Here is a 22,175-nt window from a genome sequence, read left to right as displayed (position 1 = left end):
TGCTCCAAGTACTGGTCTTACTTAAGCTAAGAAATGATTATTAACCTTTTTGAGGGAAGAAGTCAATCTTGGTGAGAGAAAATAATTTTTAAATTAGTTATCCTTTTGCTAGGATTTTGTTTAAATTTTTTTCTTCAATATAAATTAGATTGGACTACAGTCTTCTTTCCCTGCTTTATTCCTCCCTGGTTGGGGTATCAAGACCATATTTATTTCACATCTCAATTATTAATTTTTGTATTCATTCCTCTTGAAATGAATGAGAGAATTCACTTACAAACCGATCTGGACAGATGAGTTTCCCTGCCCCCAAATCATTTTTGGTTTGTTAAATTTCACTTTCTGAGACTGGATTGTTTAACTAAGATGTTTATTTCTTGTTTTGTTAATCCAGTACTTTATAATTGGTAGGAAATTGTTTATTTTCTAGAAGCAAATCTTGGTAAACAGCTGTCTTTTTTACCCTGGGAGATCAGAGTGCCAGGAACATCATGATTTATAATGGGGCGGGGGGGGGGGGGGGAACCAAAACATTTTAAATGGAGAATTAACCATGAGATCCCAGGGTGAGGTAAGGCAAAAATTAAAATATTCTATGCACAAAAAGCCATCTTAGATTTAGGGCTAGAATTGACCTTTAGAAATCACGTGGTGTGATCTTTCTATGTGGCCCAGATAACAAGAGTAACTTGCTCAAAGTCATGTTATGTTAGGGTCAGAGGTACAACTAGACCCCAGATTTCCCAGCTCTTGGCACAATGTTCTTTCTCCTCTCTCACCAACAGCACCAAGCTCAAAAACAGGTTAAGCAAAAACAGACATTTTTGGACACATGTCCAAAAATAGGAATTGTCCCCAAAAATCAGAATTTTTTTTCTTAAAGGGTTTTTTTTTAAGTAGTGTTGGGAGGGGGGAGAAAATAAGGAAAGAAAAAAAAAGACTTGATAATTAAAAATAAAAATAATTTTTAAAAAAGAGCAAGTTGGGTTAAAACTGGGTCATAGTGGGGTTAGAGCAATTATGGATGCAGCTAATTAAGAGACAACTAAAATTCTGCATACTACTTTCACATTAAGTGGTAAAATCAAGTAAAAAATGAAATTTCTTTAAATTCACTGGAATGTAGTGACTAGAGTATTCTCTGGGTTTGAATCCTGCCTCAAGTGAGAACTAGCTATGTGACCCTGGGCAAGTCAGCCTCAGTTTCCTCATCTGTAAAATAAGCACTCACCTCACTAGGATGTTGTGAGAAGCAAATGGGATAATATGTCAAAGCACTTTACAAACCTTAAAATTACTAGGCAAATGATTATTCTATTATTATCCTATTTTTTTTTAATTACTGGGTTGAGGTTAAGAGATATGAAAGTATTCTGAAGAAGGAAAAAAAACTGGTTAGGCAGAGGGTCCTGGAATCTATGCTTGGTATTTTTTTTTTAAATATACTTCAATGACTCTGTCGAAACCCATGAGTAGCTCTAGAGCCTCCAGAGATGTTCCCAGCACATGGTAGGCTTTCCTCCTAGTCCAACACTATGTCTGTTCATGCATCACTGAACAGAGATCAGCTCACATTTGGGGCACCAACAGTTTGGTTATGGTTTATAAATGGCCTAAAAACAATGGGATCCTTAGAGCCCTGTTGACCCATTTTCTTTCTGCCACCATTATGGAGGCTGATGTGGAGGAGAGCTTAGGGCTGTACAGGGTTGAGAGTCATTTTTATTTTTCCTTTTCTTCATGGTTTAACATAGCTAAATAATCCATTACTCGGAATGAGCCTCTAGGAATACAAAATGGTACTCGGACACCATAGGAACCATACAAGGAGGCCTGTCTAAGACGCTGCAATCTAAACACAAGGATGTTTCTCTAAGACCTAGTGCTTAGAGCTGAACTGCCCTGACATGAAAATACTGAGTCACTGGTTGAACCATAGAAAGCAAGACTTGGGCCGTGGTTCACCTGGTTCACCTAGATTCATGATGGCGGACTCCTGACTGGTCTTGTGCTCGAGCCTCTTCCTTTTCCAATCCATCACCACTCAGCTGACAAAGAGATTTTCCCAAAGTGCAAATCCATCCTGCCCAATATACCCAGGGGGCTCTCTCTTACTCTCAACTCCAATGGTTGGCTTCCTGCACAACCTGGCCCCACTCTACCTCTCCAGCCTCTAGACCACACTATGGTCCATATTCCATGCACATCATGCCCTCCAAAACTAATGTATGTCACCAAGCGGCAGAGGGGTGCAGGGCAGAAGGCACGGGTTCCAAACCCACTCTGATATTTGCTCCCTGTGTGACCTTGGGCAAGCTGCTTAACCAATCTGGTCTTCAGTTTCCTCATCAGTAAAATGGGCATAATAAAAGCACTTCACTTCTCAGGTTGTTTGTAAGATTATATGAGATAAAGCATTTTGCAAACTCAACTTGTATGTACCCAGATAGGTATGTACCTGCTGTCTCCCCAACCCCATTAGAATGTAAGCTGCCAGGGGCAGCTAGGTGGTGCAGTAGATAGAGCACCAGCCCTGGATTCAGGAGGACCTGAGTTCAAATCCGGCCTCAGACACATAACACTTACTAGCTGTGTGACCTTGGGCAAGTCACTTAACCCCATTGCCTAGCCAAAAAAAAAAAAAAGAATGTAAGCTGCCTAAAGACAGGCTCTAATTTCCCTCTTGTCTTTGTATTCCTGATGCCCTGCACAGGGCCAGCATGTAGCAGGCACTTAATATTTGATGACTGACTGACAGATTGTTTCTCATACACAGCAAGGTGGAAAGGGCTCAGGATTGAGAGTAAGATTTGAGAACTTGGATGAATGCAATATCACAAATCCAAAAAGTGAAGATGAAACTCACTGCTCGCCTCCTCACAGAGAGGCGATGGACTTAAGATGCACAGAGACAAATACATTTTTGGCCAAGGCTAGTGTGAGAATTTGTTTTGCCAGCCTGTGGATTGAGGGAGTTGTTTTTCTTCTTTTCCTTCTTTTTTTTTTTTTTGTTCTTAATTTGCTCAATGAGGCGAAAGGGGAGAGTCATGAGAGAGAGATGTGATTTTTTAAAATGCTTGTTACTTGAAAAAAATCACAATAATAAACTTTTTTTGTAATAAAAAACATTTGGGTGCAGTGGACAGAGCACCAAGCTTGGAGTCAGGAAGCTCTGAGTTCAAATCCAGCCTCAGACACTTCCTAGCTGTGTGACCCTGGGCAAGTCATTTCACTCTGTTTGCCTCAGTTTCCTTATCTGTAAAATGAGCTCGAGAAGGAAATGGCAAACCACTCCAGTATCTTTGCCAAGAAAACTCCAAATGGGCTCAACAAAGAGTTGGACTAAAAAATGACTGAACCACCACCTTTGACGAGAATGGACTTAAGGACCTCTAGGGTCCCTTCCAGCTCTAAGACTGTGTTCCTCCTGCCTCTGGAGGCGTCTTGACCCTGGCTACCTCCCAGGCCTGAAATGACCTCCCACCCTCCTCACTGCCCACCCCTCAAAAGCCCTCATTCCTTTCAGACTCTGGCACTTCCTCGTCCCCATTCACCCCCCTCACCTCCTAAACATTTGCATATATATCGTACATACCTGTGTATGTATCTGTATAGGTCTTTGTCATCAGAACGGAAGCTCCTGGAGGGCAGGGACTGCTTTTGTCCCCCTTTTTCTATTTCTAATACTGTCCCTGACACATAGTAGCTGCTTAATAAATGCTTGTCGATGGACTGAGGTAGTCACGCCAGAAAGAGAATAAGAAAACTTCATTTCAGAGAAATACATCAGAGAGATGTTAAAAGATTTGGAACCTATGACAACTAGCATCGGCAAGGCTGGGGCATTATAACTAAGTATCTACCAAGCACATAGCCTTGCGTACAACGTTTGTCAAGAAGAATGAATGAATGAATGATATTGAATGAATATGTGGATTATATCATACTATAAATATTAACCATATTTATGCTCCCTCTTTGGGGAAACCAGCCTAAATTCGACATCACTGGGCATGGAGAGGGGGATGATTTGGTCCTGCTACTTACTAACTCAGTATGATCTTGAACAAGACCTTTCCTCATCTACAAAGGAGGGGGTGGGGCTAGAGGCTTTCTTTCTTTCTTTTTGTTTTTCTTTTTTGATAAGGTAGTCAGGGTTAAGTGACTTGCCCAGGGTCACACAGCTAGAAAGTGTCAAGTGTCTGAGGCCAGATTTGAACACCGGTCCTCCTGACTTCCAAGGCTGGAGCTTTCTCCGCTGCACCACCGAGCTGTCCCACTAGAAGCTTTCTAAGATCTTTTCTGACTCTGAACCTCAGAATCCACACCAAAGTAGGAGAGGGGGAGGGAAAGGAAACGGGAAGCCCAACTCTGGGGAACTGGAAAGCTTGATTAGCTCATGCCCTGGTCCAGGCATCAGAGGACTAAACTAATACCAAGCAATGATGTCTTTCCTTCACTGGGAAAAGCTTAAAACACTTCCGCTGCCTGACCAGGGGACCCACTGCCTTCTAAGGCTTCTCCAAACTCCCATTCGAGTGAGCCTGGGCCCCTCCCTAACCCTCTCTGAGCTTCTTCTCCATCTATAAAATGGGAATATCCATTTCTGCTCTACACCCTTCACATGGCTGTCACTGCAAACTTAAAAGCACTACAAAATGTGAGTTATTATTGCAATCGTCACCGTCCTAAAGCTCCCTTGATGATATCTTGGCTGTTTCAACCAATCAACCAAACAATCAATAGACATTTATTAAAGCACCTACTAGATGCCAGACATTGTGCACTGCCCTCCTCGGCATTTCTCCATCATGCCCCAAAAACTCTTCATCCTGGAAGATCATCTTCAGCTCTGGAAGTCACAGCTTGGAAGGCTCTTCCCAGAACCTCCACTGAAGGACGTTGCCCAAGCGAGCCCTCTCTTCACTTCTGAGCAGGGGGTACTCCTCTGGAACCCACCACTCCCCCTTTTATGCACTGCCTTTCCATTAGAAGTAAGCTCCTTGAGGGCAGGATCTTTCTTTTTACTTGTTTCTATAGCCTGCCTGGCACATAGTAGGTGCTTAACAGAAGCCTGTTGACTAAGTGATAGCTAGGCACTGGAAATACAGATGCAAAAAGTAAATTGATCCCTAATCTGGAGGATCTTCCTCACTTTTCTTCCCCCAAGTTCAGAACCAATTTGGAACCGGATGTCCTTTGCTTTCTTGCAAAGACTTTTCACATGTAGCTGACACACTTGTCTTCGGGAAGGACAGAAGGTGCCTTTCCAATGAGCTAATATCTCTATTATTTGCTAGAAGCTGTGTCAAGCATACACAAAAGCAGTTTCGAGGCAGCTCTGTGACCTTTGGCCCTTCACTGCTTCATCCATAAAATGGGGACAGGTACCACCCTGGTCACAGATATCTCAGAACGTGGTGAGGATACAACAGGACAGCAGATATGGGCAGTGTTATGAAAAGCAGGCTCTCCTAAAGTGACCAGGCTAAACTGTCTCAATCACTTTTTCCCCTTGGGCGATGATCTTGGGTAAGGTAGATCAGGCCTTAGCTTGCTCACTGGACAAATACGGATAATAATCTCTGCCCTGCTACCCTTACAGGCTTGTGGCCAGGAGAAAGTGGGCACAGATGGAGATGGGTCTAGGGCAAACTGAAGGTAGCCAGAAGGGTGGTACAAAGAGGGCTGGGTCTAGAGTCAATCAACAAGTCAATAGGCATTGATGAAACACCTACTGTGTGCCCAGCACTGTGCTAAGCAAAGAAAGGCAAAACCAGTTCCTGCCCTGGAGGAGCTCTCCGTCTGTCTGGAGCCAAACTGGATTGGAGCGCCAGCTCCTTACTGAGCTGTGTGATTGTGGACAAGCTTAACTTTTCTGAGCCTCAGTTTCCTCATCCTTAAAGTGAGACTATTATAGACCCACACAGCCAACAACTGCACAGGGTGGGTGGGCAGGAGAGCATAAGCCAGCCTTGGGGTAATTTGTAAAGGAGCCCTTCCTTAGACCAGGCTACCATTTTTCTTCTTTGCTCTCAATCTTGTGAATTTCTATTTATCCTTGGGAATAAGGTAGTTTAGGAAAATCAGGAAAGGAATAGTTCATGTATTCCTGCAAAAATAATGCCCCCCCCCAAAAAAAAACATTCTGGAAATCATCTATGGGTTTTTCTGTTTGTCTTAGAAGGCGGACAGCTTTTGGAAGCCAACACTGGATTGGCAACTTGTGAAAAACAGAGACCATTCTTTTTTATCTTTCTTTGTATCTCCACAGTAGGCACTTAATAAATGTTTCGTGACATGGCCCAATAGGTACCAGTGACGTTTCCATAGCATGTTTAGGTTTGCCAAAATTATGCTTTATACACAGTATCTCCTCACTGAGCAGAACAATGACCAGATGAGGTGTGGCTATTACAAGGGATACCTCCATCTTATAGATGAGGAAACAGCTCCTGAAGGTTACAGGATTTCTCCAGGGTCAACTTGTTAATAATTGTTGGTACGATTTGACCTCACATCAAAGGCCGGCATTCTAGGAACCCACAGAAAACAGCAAAGCCTGAGAGAATCTCAGGATGGGTTAGATGAAAAAGGTGGGGCCTGCCTCTGCCCCTAGAATGCACATGACATTTCCTGGATCCGAACCAGAAATTTAAAGTCCCAGAAATACCCTCAAGTGCTTGTGGGACTCAGTAAGGGGCCCATAAAAGAAAACTACAATAAGATAATCATTCAGAGTAAACAGCAGATGGGAGAAGTCAGGTGGGGCCTGCCTCTGCCCCTAGAATATCATTCCTAGCATTGTCTTAATTTTTTCTATTTCACTGTGTTCCACTGTCTGTCTAATGGTCCATAAATCAGAAGTTTATTGACCGAAATCATTTGCTCTAAAATATGAATGATTCCAACTGCTGATGCCTCATGGAAGCTTTGGGAATCCTGATTTGGAAGGAGAAGAGGAAGATAATAAGATTCAGACTTGAAAGGTACCATAGACATTACCTGGTCTTTTTACAGATGAGGAAACTGAGGTCCAGAAAGTGAAAGTGACTTGCCCAAGCAGGCCCAGAGTGGCCAGGATTCAAACTCAGGTCCTCAGAAGCCAAGTCTCACTCTGTTTTCTCTGTACCATGTGAATTTTGACTGGCACTAAATGAAGTTTAGCTGGCATTTTAACATTGAGCAATAGGAAGGCAAGGTTGACCTGAATGGACACCATGGGGGCATGGGGAGACTGCGGTAGAAGGAGATAAGAGAGGGGAAAGGGAGGCCAGAGCATGCCAAAGATCAATTCCACCTCCAATTTCAAAATGTTGCCCAGGGCTGCTCCTGTACCCAAGAAAGGAGGAAAGAACTCCTCACTTCCTTCTCCTACTCCTCCCTTAGCACCATAGAGCCCAGAGCACCCAGTACTCAGCTCATGGGGAAGGTGGGGCAAGTTGAGAGAAGCCAGGGCAGGTAGCCTGGCTACAAATCTTCATGAATCAAAGGCGATTTGTGGCCTGACCTGCAGAATATCCTATCATCCCTAGTTCTAAATAGCCAACAGGATGGAGATATAACCCCTCTTGTGACATCCAACTGGGATCTCAAACAGAGATTAAATCCACAGCCCACATATGTCACAGGAGCAAAGATTTAGAGCCAGAAAGGTCCCTAGGAGGCACCTACCTAGAGCAGCCCTTTCATTTTACATGCGAGAAAACCCAGGCCCAGGGTCTGCCAGGTGGGGAGCAGCAGGGATGGGACTGGCCCCCAGGGTCCTAACTCCCAATACAGAATACTTTCTTTCCCACTGTACTATCCTGAAAGAAAGACAGATTCAATAACCATCCCCCTCCACCCCAACCCCTGAACTCCAGGGAACAGATCATCTCACCATAAACACAAAACTTTTCTGAAAAGCTGCTTTTCTCAGGACTTAGCTTGCAAACCTCCGGAAGGGCCTGGGGGAATTCTGTACTTCCAAACAGGCCTGGGGTCAGTAAGGAAGTTACTTTGGTCTGGTGGGCCACACAGGATCCCAGTAGAAGCGATTTTTTTTTTTTTTACTCCTATGAGCTGGACTCATTTAGAGAAGCTGATGACATTTCGTGGATCAGAACCAGCATTTAAACGTCCCAGAAGTACCCTCAAAGACTTTGGGGATTCAGTAAGAAGCCCATAAAGGGAGAGGACAATCCGATAGCCATTTATAGTAAGTAACAGAAAGGCCAGTTGGCTCAGTAGGACGGCTGCATTTGTTGTAAAGCTTTCAGACAGACGTTTTTATTAGACATAACAGGATTCAACTTTCCCCTGGAAATCTCAGCTTGAACGAAACAGAATGTTTTTGCCAAGATCAACCTCACTCACCTTCCATTAACTGTGACTCAGCCTTTCGAATCAGCAAAGAGAAGTTCGGGGGTCTATCGACTTACCCCGGGGTAGCTTGGCTTATAACAATCGGCTTGCCCTCATCCTGCTCCGAGGGTCACGGCTTGGCTTGCTAGGGTGTGCAGTGACTCTCTAAGAAGGCACTTTGCAAATGTCACTTTCTGATTAAAGGGCCCCTGCTGTTTAAAAATACCCCGGGAGCGCTTAACCATTCAGAGTCTGAGAGGCAGGCATTCCGAAAGCCGGGAGGGGCAGCCAGCACCCTGCACTGCGCAGACCTGGTCCTTCTAGCAAATGGGCGAAAAGCCAGCGTGGCTGGGCAGGGGGATGTCAGCGGGGTCTGTTTAATTCTCTGATGGCTTTTAATCCAAAGATCAAAGGGAAATGGAACCAGAGAGAGCCCCTCAGTGATGCAAGCAGTTCTCTGGATGCAAACAGATCTCAGCCCTCCAGAGACACCCACTGGGTGGGGGAAGGATGGTCACCTGATTCCTGGCTCTGCCCAGGGTGGCTAAAAGTGGCACGATTTCACCAAGGCCAGGCTTGCATGGGTTAAGGCTCCCAAGTATTCCAAAATCACCTGACTCTTTAATCATTATGCAAGTCCCCTCAGACTTCCTCTAAGACTTACACGTGTTTAGGAAAGGGGAAAAACAAACAAGCCCATGGGCACTGGGAGCCCTCCCCTCTTAAGGCACAGCCTAGGCCATAGCTGTCTAAGTTAAAAGAAACTAGTGACAGCAAAACGTTCCCAGGCAGAGGGAAAGGACAGTTCTGTGGGACAAAGGTCATCTCTAATTCAGGTCTAGGCTCTGAAGGACACAAGCCTCTCTTTACCGCCAGCTGGGAACCACAAACCCAAAGGGGAGGAGGCAGCAGGCTCCTTTCATGCACTCGTTCCAGATCAACAGGCATACAACGTTTCCTGGAAAAGCAGCAAGCCACGAAGGACATGGGGGAAAGCCACCGGCCCTATGACGACGGTGCTAGCTTACTTGTTTATGCCTCTTCAAACAGCTGGATCTCATAAGATCACAAAATGTTGGGGTGGCGGGGAGTTTAAAGACCATCTTCTAACCCCCTCATTTTTCTATAGAGGAAACTGAGGCCCAGGGGATTCAAAGACAAAGAGCCCGACCAAGGTGGCTAAGATTCCATACTCACAGGCTGTGTGACCCTGGGCAAGTCACTTATCCCTATTTGCCTCAGTTTCTCATCTATAAAATGAGTTGGAAAGGAAATGACAAAACCACTCCAGTATCTTTGTCAAGAAAACCCCAAATGGAGTCCAGAAGAGTGGGGCATGACTGAAATGACTCAAAAACAAAAATCTGACACCAAGCCAAGTGTTCCTTCTACCACACCAACGCCTCTTCTACCTACATTCATTTACTCATTGCCCTCCTTCCCTCCCCTCCCCTAGATCAAGCACCTCATTTCACACCTGAGGAAACCAAAGTCCACAGAAGTTAGCAGATTTGCCAAAGGTCCCACAGGCCACTCCAGTCCACGCACATGAACCCTGCAATTCCTTAATCTGATCCTAATCTCATGTCAATCAACCTTATAACCCCAAAACCTGTTCCTCATCTTGGCTGTGACCTCCAGTCCTCATTTACTGCACTCTCCTCCTTCCTTCTCTTGACTCCTTAGTGAACCAACTCCTAGCATCTCTTGTGTCCTGTGGAAGACTTTGTCCTACCGTGCTTCAACCTTGGGTCACCCCAGCTTTCACGCTTTCACCCCTACCCAGGTACCCCTGAAGAAGCTAGGGATCGCAAAGAATCCCAAGTGGGTCCTTACTCCAGCAAGGCATACTTGACTGGCTCATCCACAGAGGCCCTTCTAAACTGTCCACCCTCCTCAAACCTTCCATGGGCTCGCTCTCTTTCCTGACCTTCTTGGCTGAGGACCTTCCCTTCCCTTCCCTCCGGCTCCTGTAGAAGAGGTGGCCCTTCTCTTCCAGGACAAGACAAACCCTTCTGTACCCACAGTCCTTTCTTCTCTCTGCCTGCCCGCAGACCATTGTCCAACCTCATCATTCACCTGGAATCGATCTGTCCAAAGCGACTAAGCATTCTGTCACTGACAAAACAAATGGCTTCTTCTCCATCCTCATCCTTGACCTATCAACAGTCTTTGATGCCGTCAATCCCCTGCTTCTCCTGGTTCTCTTTACCCTGTCAGACTTTGCCTTTTCCTCCGTGTAGCTTTATTGAGGTCACATGCCTTAACTGAGGGTGTTTCCTAAGGCTTGAGCTAGGGTCCTTTTCTCTTCTCCTTATAAGCTATTTCATGTGATGATTTCATTCCCATGGATTTCATTAACACCCCGATGCACAGGATTCTCAGATCTATTGTCCATCCCTAACTTCTGATGTCCAGTATCAAATATCCTGTTGGATATGTCAGGGTAGATAAGTAGTGCAGTGGATAGAGACAGGTCCTGGAGTCAGGAAGACCTGAGTTCAAATCTGGCCTCTGACACTTACTAGCTGGGTTACCCTGGGGAAGTCAGTCTCAGCTAAATCCCACCTTCTCCAAGAAGTTTTTTCCCAGTCGCCCTTAATGTTCCTGCCCTCCCCCAGAGATTATCTCCAGCTTCTTTAGCATACTATACCTCTTCTTTTGCTGTGAGCTGGCCCCTGGAGAGCAGCTGCTGGGCTTCTGGTGGTGTGTTTACATTTTTTTTTTTTGTATTCCAAACACTTAGCACACTATAGGAACTTAATAAATGCTTCTTGCGCTGCCTGGAGCTCTCTGCCTCCACATTTCAGCCAGCCAGCTGTCTTAACGTTTGCTGAATTAAGCACTAGGCTCCCCAGAATGAATTATCCATTAGAGCTGGGGTGCATGTAGGTTAGGGTTAGAGTTTCCTGGTTCAGGTGCTGGCTCCACCAGTCAACAAGCATTCATTAAACGCTTACTGTATGTCAGGTGCTGAGGCACGTTTGGGATAGTGCCTGCTCCTGGGAAGCTAATTTGCTCTGACCTTCGGGATTGCTTAGGATGAAGGTATCGCAGCCTTAGAATCGGAAGAGTGCCTCATCTTCTAGATGAGGTGATTGGGACCCAGGAAGGTTAAGTGACTTCCTCAAAGCCCTTAGGCACAAGTGGCAGATGGAGGCTGTCCCCTGACTCCCACACCACCAGCCTCCCTGGCTTTGCCTTAAAATAAGGAGGTGGGGCAGTGGCTAGAGCGCCAGACCCGGAGTCTGGAAGACCCCGGGTTCAAATCTGGCCTCTGACACTTCCTAGCTGTGTGACCCTGGGCAAGTCACTTCACCTGGCCTGCCTCAGTTTCCTCCTCCGTAAAATGGGGATCAGCGCTACCCTCGAAGGCTGGCTGAGAGGATCATGAGATCATTGTACAGCGCTTAGCACAGTGCCGGGCACACAGTAGGTGATATATCAACGTTAGCAATCCTACTTAGCTATGAGGAAGACGCCTGAGGTCCCGTCTGTCTGGCTCAGCGAGGTTCCTACCTCGAGGCTCCTGGGCCCCAGCATTCAGTGCCCTGGGTCAGTGCCGGCCCTCCCGCCCCTTACGCTCCGAGACGCTCCAGCCCAGCCGGGGGTGGGGGGTGGAGCCGTCTCTCTCTCCCCAGCAGGGAGCAATGACCTCGGGTGGGCTCGGGACTGAACCCCTTCCCCTCTCCAGTGTTCCCGAGGAATGGGGGTGGGGGGATACTGCGTTAGCTCCCCCAAAGTCACCGAAGTGCTGGGAGCGGGGCAGGGTCTTAAGACTGCAAACCCATTGCTCTGACGGCTTGAGGGTACTGGGCTATTTACAGGTGGAGAAACTGAGGGTGCGTGAGCGCCAGGCTCGAGAGGAAGGTCCGGCTAGGGGCCGCAAGACCCTCTCCCGCCCCGCACCCCCCGGGACTGCCCCCACCCTGGCTTACCGAGGCATGGCGGAGGAGGGGCTGCTCCCCATGGGGAGGGGGGGAGGAAAGGGGTGAGGAGAGGGCGGGGAGGAAGGAGGAAGAGACGAGGACGCCCCGGGCGAGACCGGCCCTTCCGGCTTCGCTGCCTACAATGGTTGCCATGGCGCCCGCGCCCCCGCCCCCACTCCGGGGCTCTCCGAAGGCACCGCTCTCCCTCCCAACCCTTCGCTGGCTCCCTAGTGCCCAGGGACAAACCCAGATCCTCCACCCTCCCTTTCCTGTCAGTCCGGCACCGAGGTCTAGCCCTGACCCAGGCATCTGCCGAGGGGCGGAGGGTCTGAAGAAATCCAATCCCATTCAACGGTGCGAGGCACTGCGCTAAGAGCTGAGGATCCAATGAACGGAGGCTGCCCAAACAATCTAAAGGGGGAAGCCAGCTGGCCAGCACCCCCTGGAGCAGTTGGAGAGAATCCGAAGGGGTCCAGGGATAGAGGGGGGCTGCTCTGGTGGCGGAATCAATCCCTCCCGGAGGGCGATGGATCGTAGCTGGTCGGGGCAAGGAGAGCTGCCTGCACCCCGCAAACAAAACGGCCGACTTCCGGTGAGGGCATCTCCTCCCCCAAATCACGTATGGTCACTCTGGCTAAGCCCCTCGGGTCATCCCTCCCTCCCTCACTTAGGCCAGTCCTGTTCGGGCATGCTGCCCACCACGATAAATCAGAACCTCTTCTGGCTGGTGCTGGGGGTTCCCCGCGGACAGACCCTCAGTCTCTACCTTCACTGCGGCATCTCTACCCCGCACCCCCCAAATCCCCACCTTATGCCAAGGTCCTATGGGCTCAGCTGGTGCATGAAGCTTGTCCCGGGCTCCCCAGCGAAAGGGCATCCCTCGGGAGCCGGTGGTTCCTTTACCTAGTGGCACCAGTCCAGCAGCCTCCCGAGCCCCCAGGCTCTACTACTAGCTTGGTACTGCAAACTGGTGCCTCCTTCCTCCCCGCCTTGGCTGTGTCTGCCCCGTTAGAACCTAAGTTCCCACAGAGTATTTGGGGCCCATCTCTTTGGCTTACATTGCATCCCCAGCTCCCGGCAGTGTGCGGCCTCCTACTAAAGTGCTAAATGCCTGCGGTCTTCTCTCTAGCGTAGGCCCCGCCCGCATCAAGCCGGCCTCCCCACTCACTCCCTCAGGGATGCTTTTATCAGTAACAGGGCCCGATACCCTTTGCAAGCCTGAGGCTGTCACGTTCTACCAATCTGGTAGGTGTGTACTAGCTGGATCTTCCCTTCCTGGAAGACTTCACCTCCAGACGGTAAACCTCAGGTCTTTGGGGGGGGATACATCTTAGGCATTTAATAAACAGGGTGTTGAGTCCCACAGAAGACAGTCAAGGTACTTTGGCCTGAAGCACTGTCCTTGTGGCAAACAGCATGGCCTCAGCAACCCAAGGAATTAAATCATCTTTTATTATCAAAATCAGACAACAGCAGCAGCCTAAGCCAGGGCTGGCCTTAACAAGATATCCCATTAATATAGATGATTTATACAAATACACACACACCCAACAAAAATAAACTAAAAAAAAAAAAAGTCTGCTTGTGTGATAAAAACAAAGTACAGCAAAACCTTTCATGTTACAAAAAACGTAAAACTGACTTTACAATCCATAAAAATTAAACCTTGTTTCATATAATCAGCATTGCTTTGCAAAGTCCCAACTATGAGACAAGCTTATAATAAAGGAATTTTTTCCATGAAAGAAAAAAATCTACCACCCTCTTCCAGATCCTCAAATTCCTAACCTCTAACCCTGAAAATGACAGACAAGCATTAGATCACAGTGAAATTTCCAGCCAAGGCTTGGCTCCCAGAATGCTAAGGCACGATAATGTTGGTTACTTTTAAAGAGAAAGATCAGTTTGCATTCTAGGGCTCCCCAAGAACTTGGCCACTGATGGATTCTGTCATCTCAATGGGAAACAGAACTGGGGGGGGGGGGGAACGAAGAAAATAATTTTTCTCCTTTACAGACCTGTGGCAGACATTTTGAAATGATCAACAGCAAACATCTCAAATTCTGAATCTCGGTTAAAAGAACAAAAAAACACCCCCAAACGGGAACCCCTTATCTTCTCCCACCACAGAACTCTGTGAATGATCCCTGCAAAGGTAACAGCATACTGCCCACCTTTCGATGAGCAGGGGACTCCTCCCTCTTTACCTTCCAATTCCCTACCCACCAGGGAGCTAAAAAACCCCCTGGAATTAGGAGTCCAGTTCTCTCTCCTAATCCCTTCAGCATCCAGATGCAATTTCCCTTTTGCAGACTCCTCCGGGGCTTAAAAGAAAAGTTTTGGTGTTGCAAAATAATGTTTTCCTTTCTAGTCACAATGAATTAAAAGCATCTTAATAAAATGACAAGCCATACTCTGATGACCCAAAGCTAACCAAGCACACTACCTGCACAGGGCGAGATACCAAATGCAAATCAACTTTCTGGCCAAGCAGAAAAAAAGGTGCATTAATTTTTCGTTAACCCTCATTTCGCCTAGGCACCTGCCTCCTCAGACTTTGACTTCTGATTACAAACCCCCCACCCCTGGTCCCCAACAAAGAGCTTGTCCTAGCCAAGATGAACAGAATCCTCGGGTCCTGCTCAGCTCCAACAGCTTCAAAGCGCTTTCCAATCAATAGGTTTCTTGCCAGACTTCTTTAGCAACTCGTTGGTCTTGGAGAAATGCCTGCATCCGAGGAAGCCTCTGTGGACCGAGAGCGGAGAGGGGTGGGCAGTCTGCAGGACGTGGTGGCGCTTCTGTAGGAGATGAAGCAGAGCGTGAGACTCTGCCTGTGTTCCTGAACCCGGGACCAGGGCCCACCCTGCCAGCCACGACTGGTCAGTCTAAACCAGGGCAAATAGACCTTGAAGACCATGGAGGTTCCCCTGAGGGCCAGGGAAAGGAAACAGCCCGAAACTGCCAGCCAAACATGGTTACTGCTCTAGTTTTCAATACTCTAGAGCAGCTTGCACGATCCTAATGAAACAGAATGGGCAGGTCTCTCTCTCTCACACACACAACAGAGGACACTGAGGCTGGAAGAACATTAAATGGCTTGGCCACAGAGAGCTAGATTTCGTGAAGAACTCCCTTCCGTAAGAGGAATGCTGTGAGTCAGGTTCTGAAGCTAGAAGGGAAGGATCATTTCCTCCAACCCCTTCATTTGATAACAAAAAAAAGGATAGATTTTCTCCAAACCCATCCCAGTAGCTGTGAATAGAACCTTTTAACATTTATGAGACCAGAACGCTAAGGGAGAGAGGCTTGAGAGGAAACCCAAGGGTGACACCTAATAGCCAGAAAATGCCAAAAAGTTGTCAACAGTCTCTGCTCTCAAGATGTTGAATGAGCAGAAAGATGAGTCCAGAGGCAGGAACACAGACTACAGATCCCGGATTTCTGAACATACTTAATGAGAGCTAGGAGTGCAGTCCCAGCCCAGGCTCTGGGCCTACGACCTGCTCTTTTTTTCACCTATTAAATGGAAATTTTGAAATATTTTTTTCTTTTTTTGGATGCACTATAAAATCTCTGGGGTCCCTTCCAGGTCTTTTGATCTGGTAGCAATTAAGTACCTTGCCATTCTTTTTATGGAATGAAATGAGAAATAAAAACATGAATCAACTGGCTGCTAAGATCTGATTGGTATCGAGCTAAACAAATAGTGCCCAAGAGTTTAATTTCGAGCCTTAAGATTTCTGTTATCCAAAGGGAGTAAAAGTGAACAAGCACATTTACGGAGAATATAATGCTTAAGAGAACCTTTATACTCCTGACTGGAAACTAAGGAGATTGGAAGATCCTGTCCAGCTCAAAATCACCCGTAAAGTTTTCATTTCTAAAATCTTTAGGGTGATAAAATACTTGACATCACCACCAAATTATTCTCTTTGGAAAAGAGCTGAGGGATTATCTAAATTTAAGGAAATCTTTTAAAATCCATTTAGAAAATGAGAACATGGCAGCTAAACAAGAGGTCCAAAATCTCCAAAAGGAGCCAAGGCCTGGACTCAATTTACAGGTTTAAGATGGAACAAGTGACAAAGTGTCTGCCCAAGAAAAAGTCTGCAGATTCTGGGATCCTGGGGGAGGGGATGCAGATGCTCACTTCCTAGGCAAACCCCGCCTGGCACCTTCGCTCCTCTAATGGACTGGTGGGGAGCCTTACCAAGGAAGGCCCCAAACTCTAACTACTGTAATGGAGAAGTGGACACAGCCTCCGGACGGTGCTTAAAGTGTCCCGGCCTTCTCCCACTGGCATGAGACAGACAGAAGCAGAGCGTGGCTTACCCTGTTGATAGAGAGGCCTTTCTTCTGAGCATAAGACCCCCAGAGCATGAAGACGAGGCCATCCAGGTTCTCATTCAGCCAAGACACCACGGCATCAGTGAACTGCTCCCAGCCTCTCTCCTTATGGGAGTTGGCCTGGTGGGCTCGGACGGTGAGCACGGCATTGAGGAGGAGAACACCTGTGCCCAAGCACCAGAAAAAACCATCAGCAGCAGCCCCGAGCTGCCTTCAACCCCCAGGCCCATCCACGGCCAGTCTTTGTTTCAGGCATGGAATCCCTAGTGCCAGAACCTGGGCAGTGAAAGGGGAAGGGGAGAAAGTGAGGCAGGAGGGAGACGGGGAAGAGGAACGAGGAAGAGAGAGGCCCTGAATACCCCCTCCCTAAGTAACGGGCCCTTAAGACAACTGCTTACCCTGTCTGGCCCATCCAGACAGATCTCCGTGACCCGGTGGGGCAAAGCCCTCTATGTCTGTGGACAGCTCTTTATAAATATTTTCCAAGCTGAAAGCAAGATAAATATAAAATGTGTTAGCATCTGTAAAGTTTTGAATACCTCCAATAAATGACATCTAAAAAGATGACAGGGGAGACAACCACAGACACACCCTTCGCCACCTGGATGACGGGGGTTGGGCCCGGTCACTTCTGGGACTCAACCATCCTCACCGGTTCAATGGGAGTCCCCTTCCAGCTCCCAGTCTATGACCCCTCCCTCAGCGAGGCCAGAGGCCTGATGAGGAAACATTTAAATGTTGGCGGTGTATTTCATCATTCAGCCCCGCCTGAGAAGGAGAGCAATGGCATGTTCTCCTTCGTGTTCTCCTCCTGGGTCTGCTGCAGCATGACAGACAAATAAAACCCCACTGAGTTGGGAAATCAGGTGAGCCACCATGTTCCACGGGACAGATTTTTCATAGCCCGACACTCATGGCACACGGTAACAGAGGAAAGAACTCTGGCCCTGGGAGGACAAGGATAGGGTTCAGACCCAGCCAGAGGTTTGGGGCGTGACTGGATGTAAACCCTCAGTTTCTGTCTGTAAAATACAGGAGGGTCGGAGGAGGAGAGGTCCGTGGGAGCTCCCTTCTAACTCCACCTAGCTCTCACCAACCTTTCCCAAGACTGCCTCTGCCCACTTGTTAGTAACAATCCAACTACCAGTCCTCATTATCCCACAAATTTCAGCTTGAGAAGGGACCTCAGAGGGCATTTACTGCACCCAAAACTCCACCAACGGCTCCTGCCACCGTTCGGCTCCAACCGCGAAATGTTTAACAGAATGAAAAGATACAACATAATGTTCATTTGTGGTTTTCTAAGTCAATGCGTGCCCTGCTGGGATGAGCTCTATCAGTCGTCCTTGGCTAAAGGCCCCCAAGGACACTGCCACAAGAGGAAATCCGTCCGCTGAGAACCCTGATGAGCACGCTTTCCTTTACATTCAGCCTAAATCTGTGGCTTCAAACTTCTACAAGATGGCCAGCTCTCCTTTCAGCTCCTGGTCCCCACCAAGAAGAATCTCTGGGTCTTCTCCAATAAATATCCCCAGCTATTACAGGATATTGGCGTGGCACAGCCCCCTCAGTCATGGCTCTGGAGGGACCTTCCCTAAAAGAGGCCACTCAGAAACAAACACCTTTCCAGACGTTGGTGCAGAAGCCTCGGCCATCTGAGCCAGCCACTGGGACTGTCGCCTCCTCCTATGGAAGCCTCATATACTTCCCCCCTTCTATACTGGTGCCCACTTGCACACGGGCGTTAGACATCATCTTACAGAACCTTACAAACACATCATCTTTTGATGGCTAGCAGAAACACAGCGAGGCACCAACAAGTGCCTGTCCGTGACTCCTTTTCTGTTTCCCTTTGATTCTATAATGAAGCCTCCTGACGGTATGGCTAGTAACTTATAAAATATAGGTCTGAAAGCAGTCATAATGAATAGTACCTGGGAGGGGGTGGGACAGGCCTCTGGACGCTGAAGCAGAGTCCGTGAGCTTGATTGGGTCCGTGATATGGGTCCTGCCCCAAGATGACAACTTTGACCTGTGCATGCCCAAGTGTGCCAGAAATTAATAAATGACAGATGTGATTTTTTTTTTCTGTAGAAATAATGCATAGATGAGGTGACTTTCAAGGTATCATCCAACTTTAATTACAGATATCTGCAAAATTCCTTGGTGCAACTTCTTCCTTCCCCCAAAAAATTCCCCTTTGTTTCTCCAATTCAAAGCACCCTGGAAATGACTGACCCAGAATTGCCTTCCTGCAAATGCGCTTCCCCTCCTTTGGAAGCCCAGCATAAGTACCATTGGAACGAGCCAGGAACTTCAACGTATATACAGGGGGAAGCATGTATACACACGTCTAACATGTAAAGTAGCACAATCTACTGATTAAAATTTGGAAAGAGGCATACAATTCATTGGTCCCAAACAACCCCTCCTGCCTGATTTTTCCTTCCTGAAACTTGAGAAAGCATCAGTTTGGAGAAGATAGAAAATTATTTGAAATAAAAGGAGCCCAGTGCCCATACAACATGCATTTTATGATACGGATGGGCAAAAGGTTCCCAAGGGAAAGGTCATGGCAGGCAGAAGAAGTTACCCAAATCCAAAGATTTCTTAACAAATTTTAGTCACTGCATGCCTTTTGATTTGGGGGATGTGAACCCTTTGTGCCCCTCACAAAGCGCAAGGAAAAGGGTCTCTCGGTGCAGGAGGCCCTTCCTTTAAGACAGATAATGGCAGTTTTCTGCCTCCACAAAAACATAAGTTTACAAAGATGCACCACCTTTTCAGGTTTTGATAGATGACACCTTGCTGAGCAATTCAAACAAAAAGGAGTGAAATGAACCACAAAGGGAAAAACCACATAGCTGTTACATTCATCAAAAACCTAGTTTCTCCTAATGCAGAACCAAGCATAAATCATCTCCAAAGATCATTTCAACAACCACCAGTTAATTCATCCTTCTAACTGAAGTCCCTGTGGTTCTAGTAAAAGTAAAAAGTCAGTCTAACCAGTACTGAGGATCAAGAGTTACTTTTTGCTCCTACACATTAGAGGCTTTAAGCAATTTATTTCCAATACCCCACAAACAAATATCTGGGGAGCCCCAGCTGCACTCAGATGTATGACCAGAAAACCCAACCAAATCTCACCAAAATCTCCAAGACTATAAAGAGTTAATGACTAGGCAGAATGCTATATATGTCAATCCTTGTGCAATCAGCTTCATGGTGAGGAGGGAAGGCACAGGTGAGACCTGCTGCACGTTGTCTATAAAACAGGCCATTGGTTACGAACACCTGAAACAAGCCCATCAAAGTACAGCAGCCTAAATCCCATATAAGCTAACCAGTACTGAGTCAGCCTTGGAGTCAGGGGGACCTGAGCTCAAATCTGCCCTCAGACACTTGACATTTACTAGCTGTGTGACCCTGGGCAAGTCACTTAACCCCCATTGCCTCACCAAAAATAAATAAAAAATTTAAAAAAAAAAAAAAAAAAAAAGGAGTCTCACCTCCTGGAGGAGCCTAAGCTGAATTTTGAATAAAACTAGATTCTATGAGTCAGAGATGAGGTGGGAATTCAAAGCCTGCTCTCTATCCACTCCCCCTGCCCCCTTTAATCTCATTCAATGATCAGCCTTCTACTTACGTCTCTGATTTCACACAGCTGTGTCCAGGTGAAGACTTGGTCTGGTGGTGGGTAGACAGTATGGCGTTTTCGTTCTTCCGCAACAAATCCCATTAGCTGATTTTGAGTTGTTTAAAAATAGAGGAAAAAAAAAAAGAAAAAGAAAAATCAAGTTTGGTTAAGAACATTCTCGCCGACTATGAATGAAATAATCCTCCAACTTCAAAGACGATTATCTTTTAAAGCAGTTTTGTGAGCACAATTTTAAAAATTCCACTATAACCTGGATTATTTGCAAATCCTCATAATTTAGCAAAAACTTGACTTATTCAAACTGCAGGGTTCCATTTCAAAGCAGTGGGTCATAATTTATCAACCAGATGAAATGGCTGTTAATTAAGCATTTTGACAGTTGACCTGGACAATCCCTTTTCCTAGGACCCGCTGCTGCTTCCAGTCTTTCCAACAGGTTTAGCTTTAATTCTTTGTCTCTTAAGGAATTAAGTTTCCAAAGTAAATTATGCAAAAGTTTCGAGGAAAAATTATAAAAGTACGGTAAAAATGCAATGGCATCTTCCTACAGGGTACAGCTTAATGCGTATTTAATGAGCTCCCATTAAGTGCAAGGCACTGCTCTAAGCGCTGGGGACACAAAGAGAGGCCAAAGCCAGTCCCTGCCCTCCAGGGGCTCACAATCTACCGGGGTGAAAGGGCTGAGGGAGGGCTGAAGTTCACAACAAAGCGCCAGCCCCAGTCTCCGCAGGCGGGGCCCCCACGTCCATTACCTGGATGAAATATGGTTTGCCGAATTCTGCGCTAAGCTGCCGCTTCCAGCTCTCCCCGAAGCCCGCGGGGACGTTGCGGGAGGCGAGCCTGAGCAGGGCCGCTGCCTTGTTCCTCTGGATCCGGTCCAACTGCTCGGGGCTCAGGGGAGACGAGGGGGCGCGGGGCTCATCTTCGGGCCGCCTCTTCCTGACCGGGCTGACCTGCGGGACGTCCCCAAAAAGGCGGGTGATGAGGCGGGGAAAGAGCCCCGAAAGCGATGGGCGCAGACAGAGGCCTAACCTGCCCGACCCCACGATGGGTGGTGGAAGGATTCCCATTGCCCCGCCCTCACCCCCTCAGGCGCTCTCAGGTCGGCGCGGAGCCACCCAGACCAGCAGGCAAGAGAGAGGCCTGCCTGGGGTGGGGCCGGCTGAAGCCCCCTCCCCACCGCGGAGACGCGAGCACAGAAACGTGGGAGCGTGGATGGAGGAGCTTCCCAGGGATGGGTTAAGGTATTCCCCGAGAGCCAGCGGCCGAAGCGCGCATGCGCCCGCCTGGCTCCACCCACGTGGCGGGACCCAGACGTACACACCTCCCCCCACGTGGCCGTTTCGCGGCAAAAACAGGACAAGAAGCGCGCGAGCCCCACCCCTTCCCCTCCGGATTGGAGGCCGAGCCCGGCCATGCGGCGGCGGGCGGAGCTCCGATTGGCTCGCCACCGCCTAGCCTCCCTCCCATTGGCTGCCCGCGGAGCCGCGCGCCAAAATTAAGGTCCGCGGACCGCGGGTTATGTCTCTGGGTCCGGCGCGCGCGCTCGCTCCCTCCGGGCCGGTCCCTTAGTGAGAATCCCCTCTCCCCACCCTCGGGCCGCACGCCCTCGCGCGACCCCCTCCGGTAACCCTCCTTCCTCACCGAGGCATCCTCGCTCTGCACCACCGCCTCCGTGCCGGGGTCCGCTGGTGTCTCGGTGCACGAGCGCCGCTTCTTGGGGGCGCTCGGGGAGAAGAAGGAGTGGAGGGTCTTCTGGCCGATCATGCCGGCGGACGAAGCGGCAGCAACAACAGTAGCAGTGAACGCAGCCCCGGCACTCCACCCCCTGACCCCCCGACTGACTAGCTCTTCTTGGCGCCAAGCGTCTCACGCATGCGCCGGGTTGCCTT

The 22,175-nt window shown here is 48.0% G+C and overlaps 2 protein-coding genes across 3 annotated transcripts in view; both read right to left on the bottom strand.

The window, feature by feature from the left end:
• ACACB (acetyl-CoA carboxylase beta) overlaps positions 1-8,488 on the bottom strand; it is a 118,243-nt gene extending 109,755 nt beyond the window's left edge. For both annotated transcript variants that reach the window (XM_027864127.1, XM_027864138.1), the window contains exon 1: positions 8,359-8,488. The gene's annotated coding sequence lies outside the window, so the exon portion shown is untranslated. The remainder of the gene's footprint in view (positions 1-8,358) is intronic.
• A 5,220-nt stretch (positions 8,489-13,708) lies between these two features.
• On the bottom strand, positions 13,709-22,134 carry UNG (uracil DNA glycosylase). The gene is made up of 7 exons (XM_027864497.1): positions 21,928-22,134; positions 21,036-21,236; positions 20,272-20,367; positions 18,557-18,654; positions 17,021-17,109; positions 16,608-16,786; positions 13,709-15,073 (listed from the first exon to the last, which is right to left on the bottom strand). Exons 1-7 carry the CDS (start codon positions 22,048-22,050, stop codon positions 14,933-14,935), a joined length of 927 nt encoding a protein of 308 aa, XP_027720298.1. The 5' UTR covers positions 22,051-22,134; the 3' UTR covers positions 13,709-14,932.
• Between the last annotated feature and the right edge of the window lie 41 nt (positions 22,135-22,175).

The sequence above is a fragment of the Vombatus ursinus genome, unplaced genomic scaffold (genome assembly GCF_900497805.2).
Source record: "Vombatus ursinus unplaced genomic scaffold, bare-nosed wombat genome assembly UNPS02001287.1, whole genome shotgun sequence".
Taxonomy (NCBI): domain Eukaryota; kingdom Metazoa; phylum Chordata; class Mammalia; order Diprotodontia; family Vombatidae; genus Vombatus; species Vombatus ursinus.
This window is presented reverse-complemented; position numbering and strand designations above follow the sequence as displayed.

What these genes read in the sequence shown, in the direction of transcription:
- UNG (XM_027864497.1), bottom strand. Translation starts at nt 22,050, where the DNA reads ATGATCGGCCAGAAGACCCTCCACTCCTTCTTCTCCCCGAGCGCCCCC. An exon ending in TGCAGAGCGAGGATGCCTCG is followed by an intron (nt 21,237 to 21,927) that starts GTGAGGAAGGAG and finishes GACGTCCCGCAG; the next exon opens with GTCAGCCCGGTCAGGAAGAG. An exon ending in AGCTGTGTGAAATCAGAGAC is followed by an intron (nt 18,655 to 20,271) that starts GTAAGTAGAAGG and finishes GGGCATGCACAG; the next exon opens with GTCAAAGTTGTCATCTTGGG.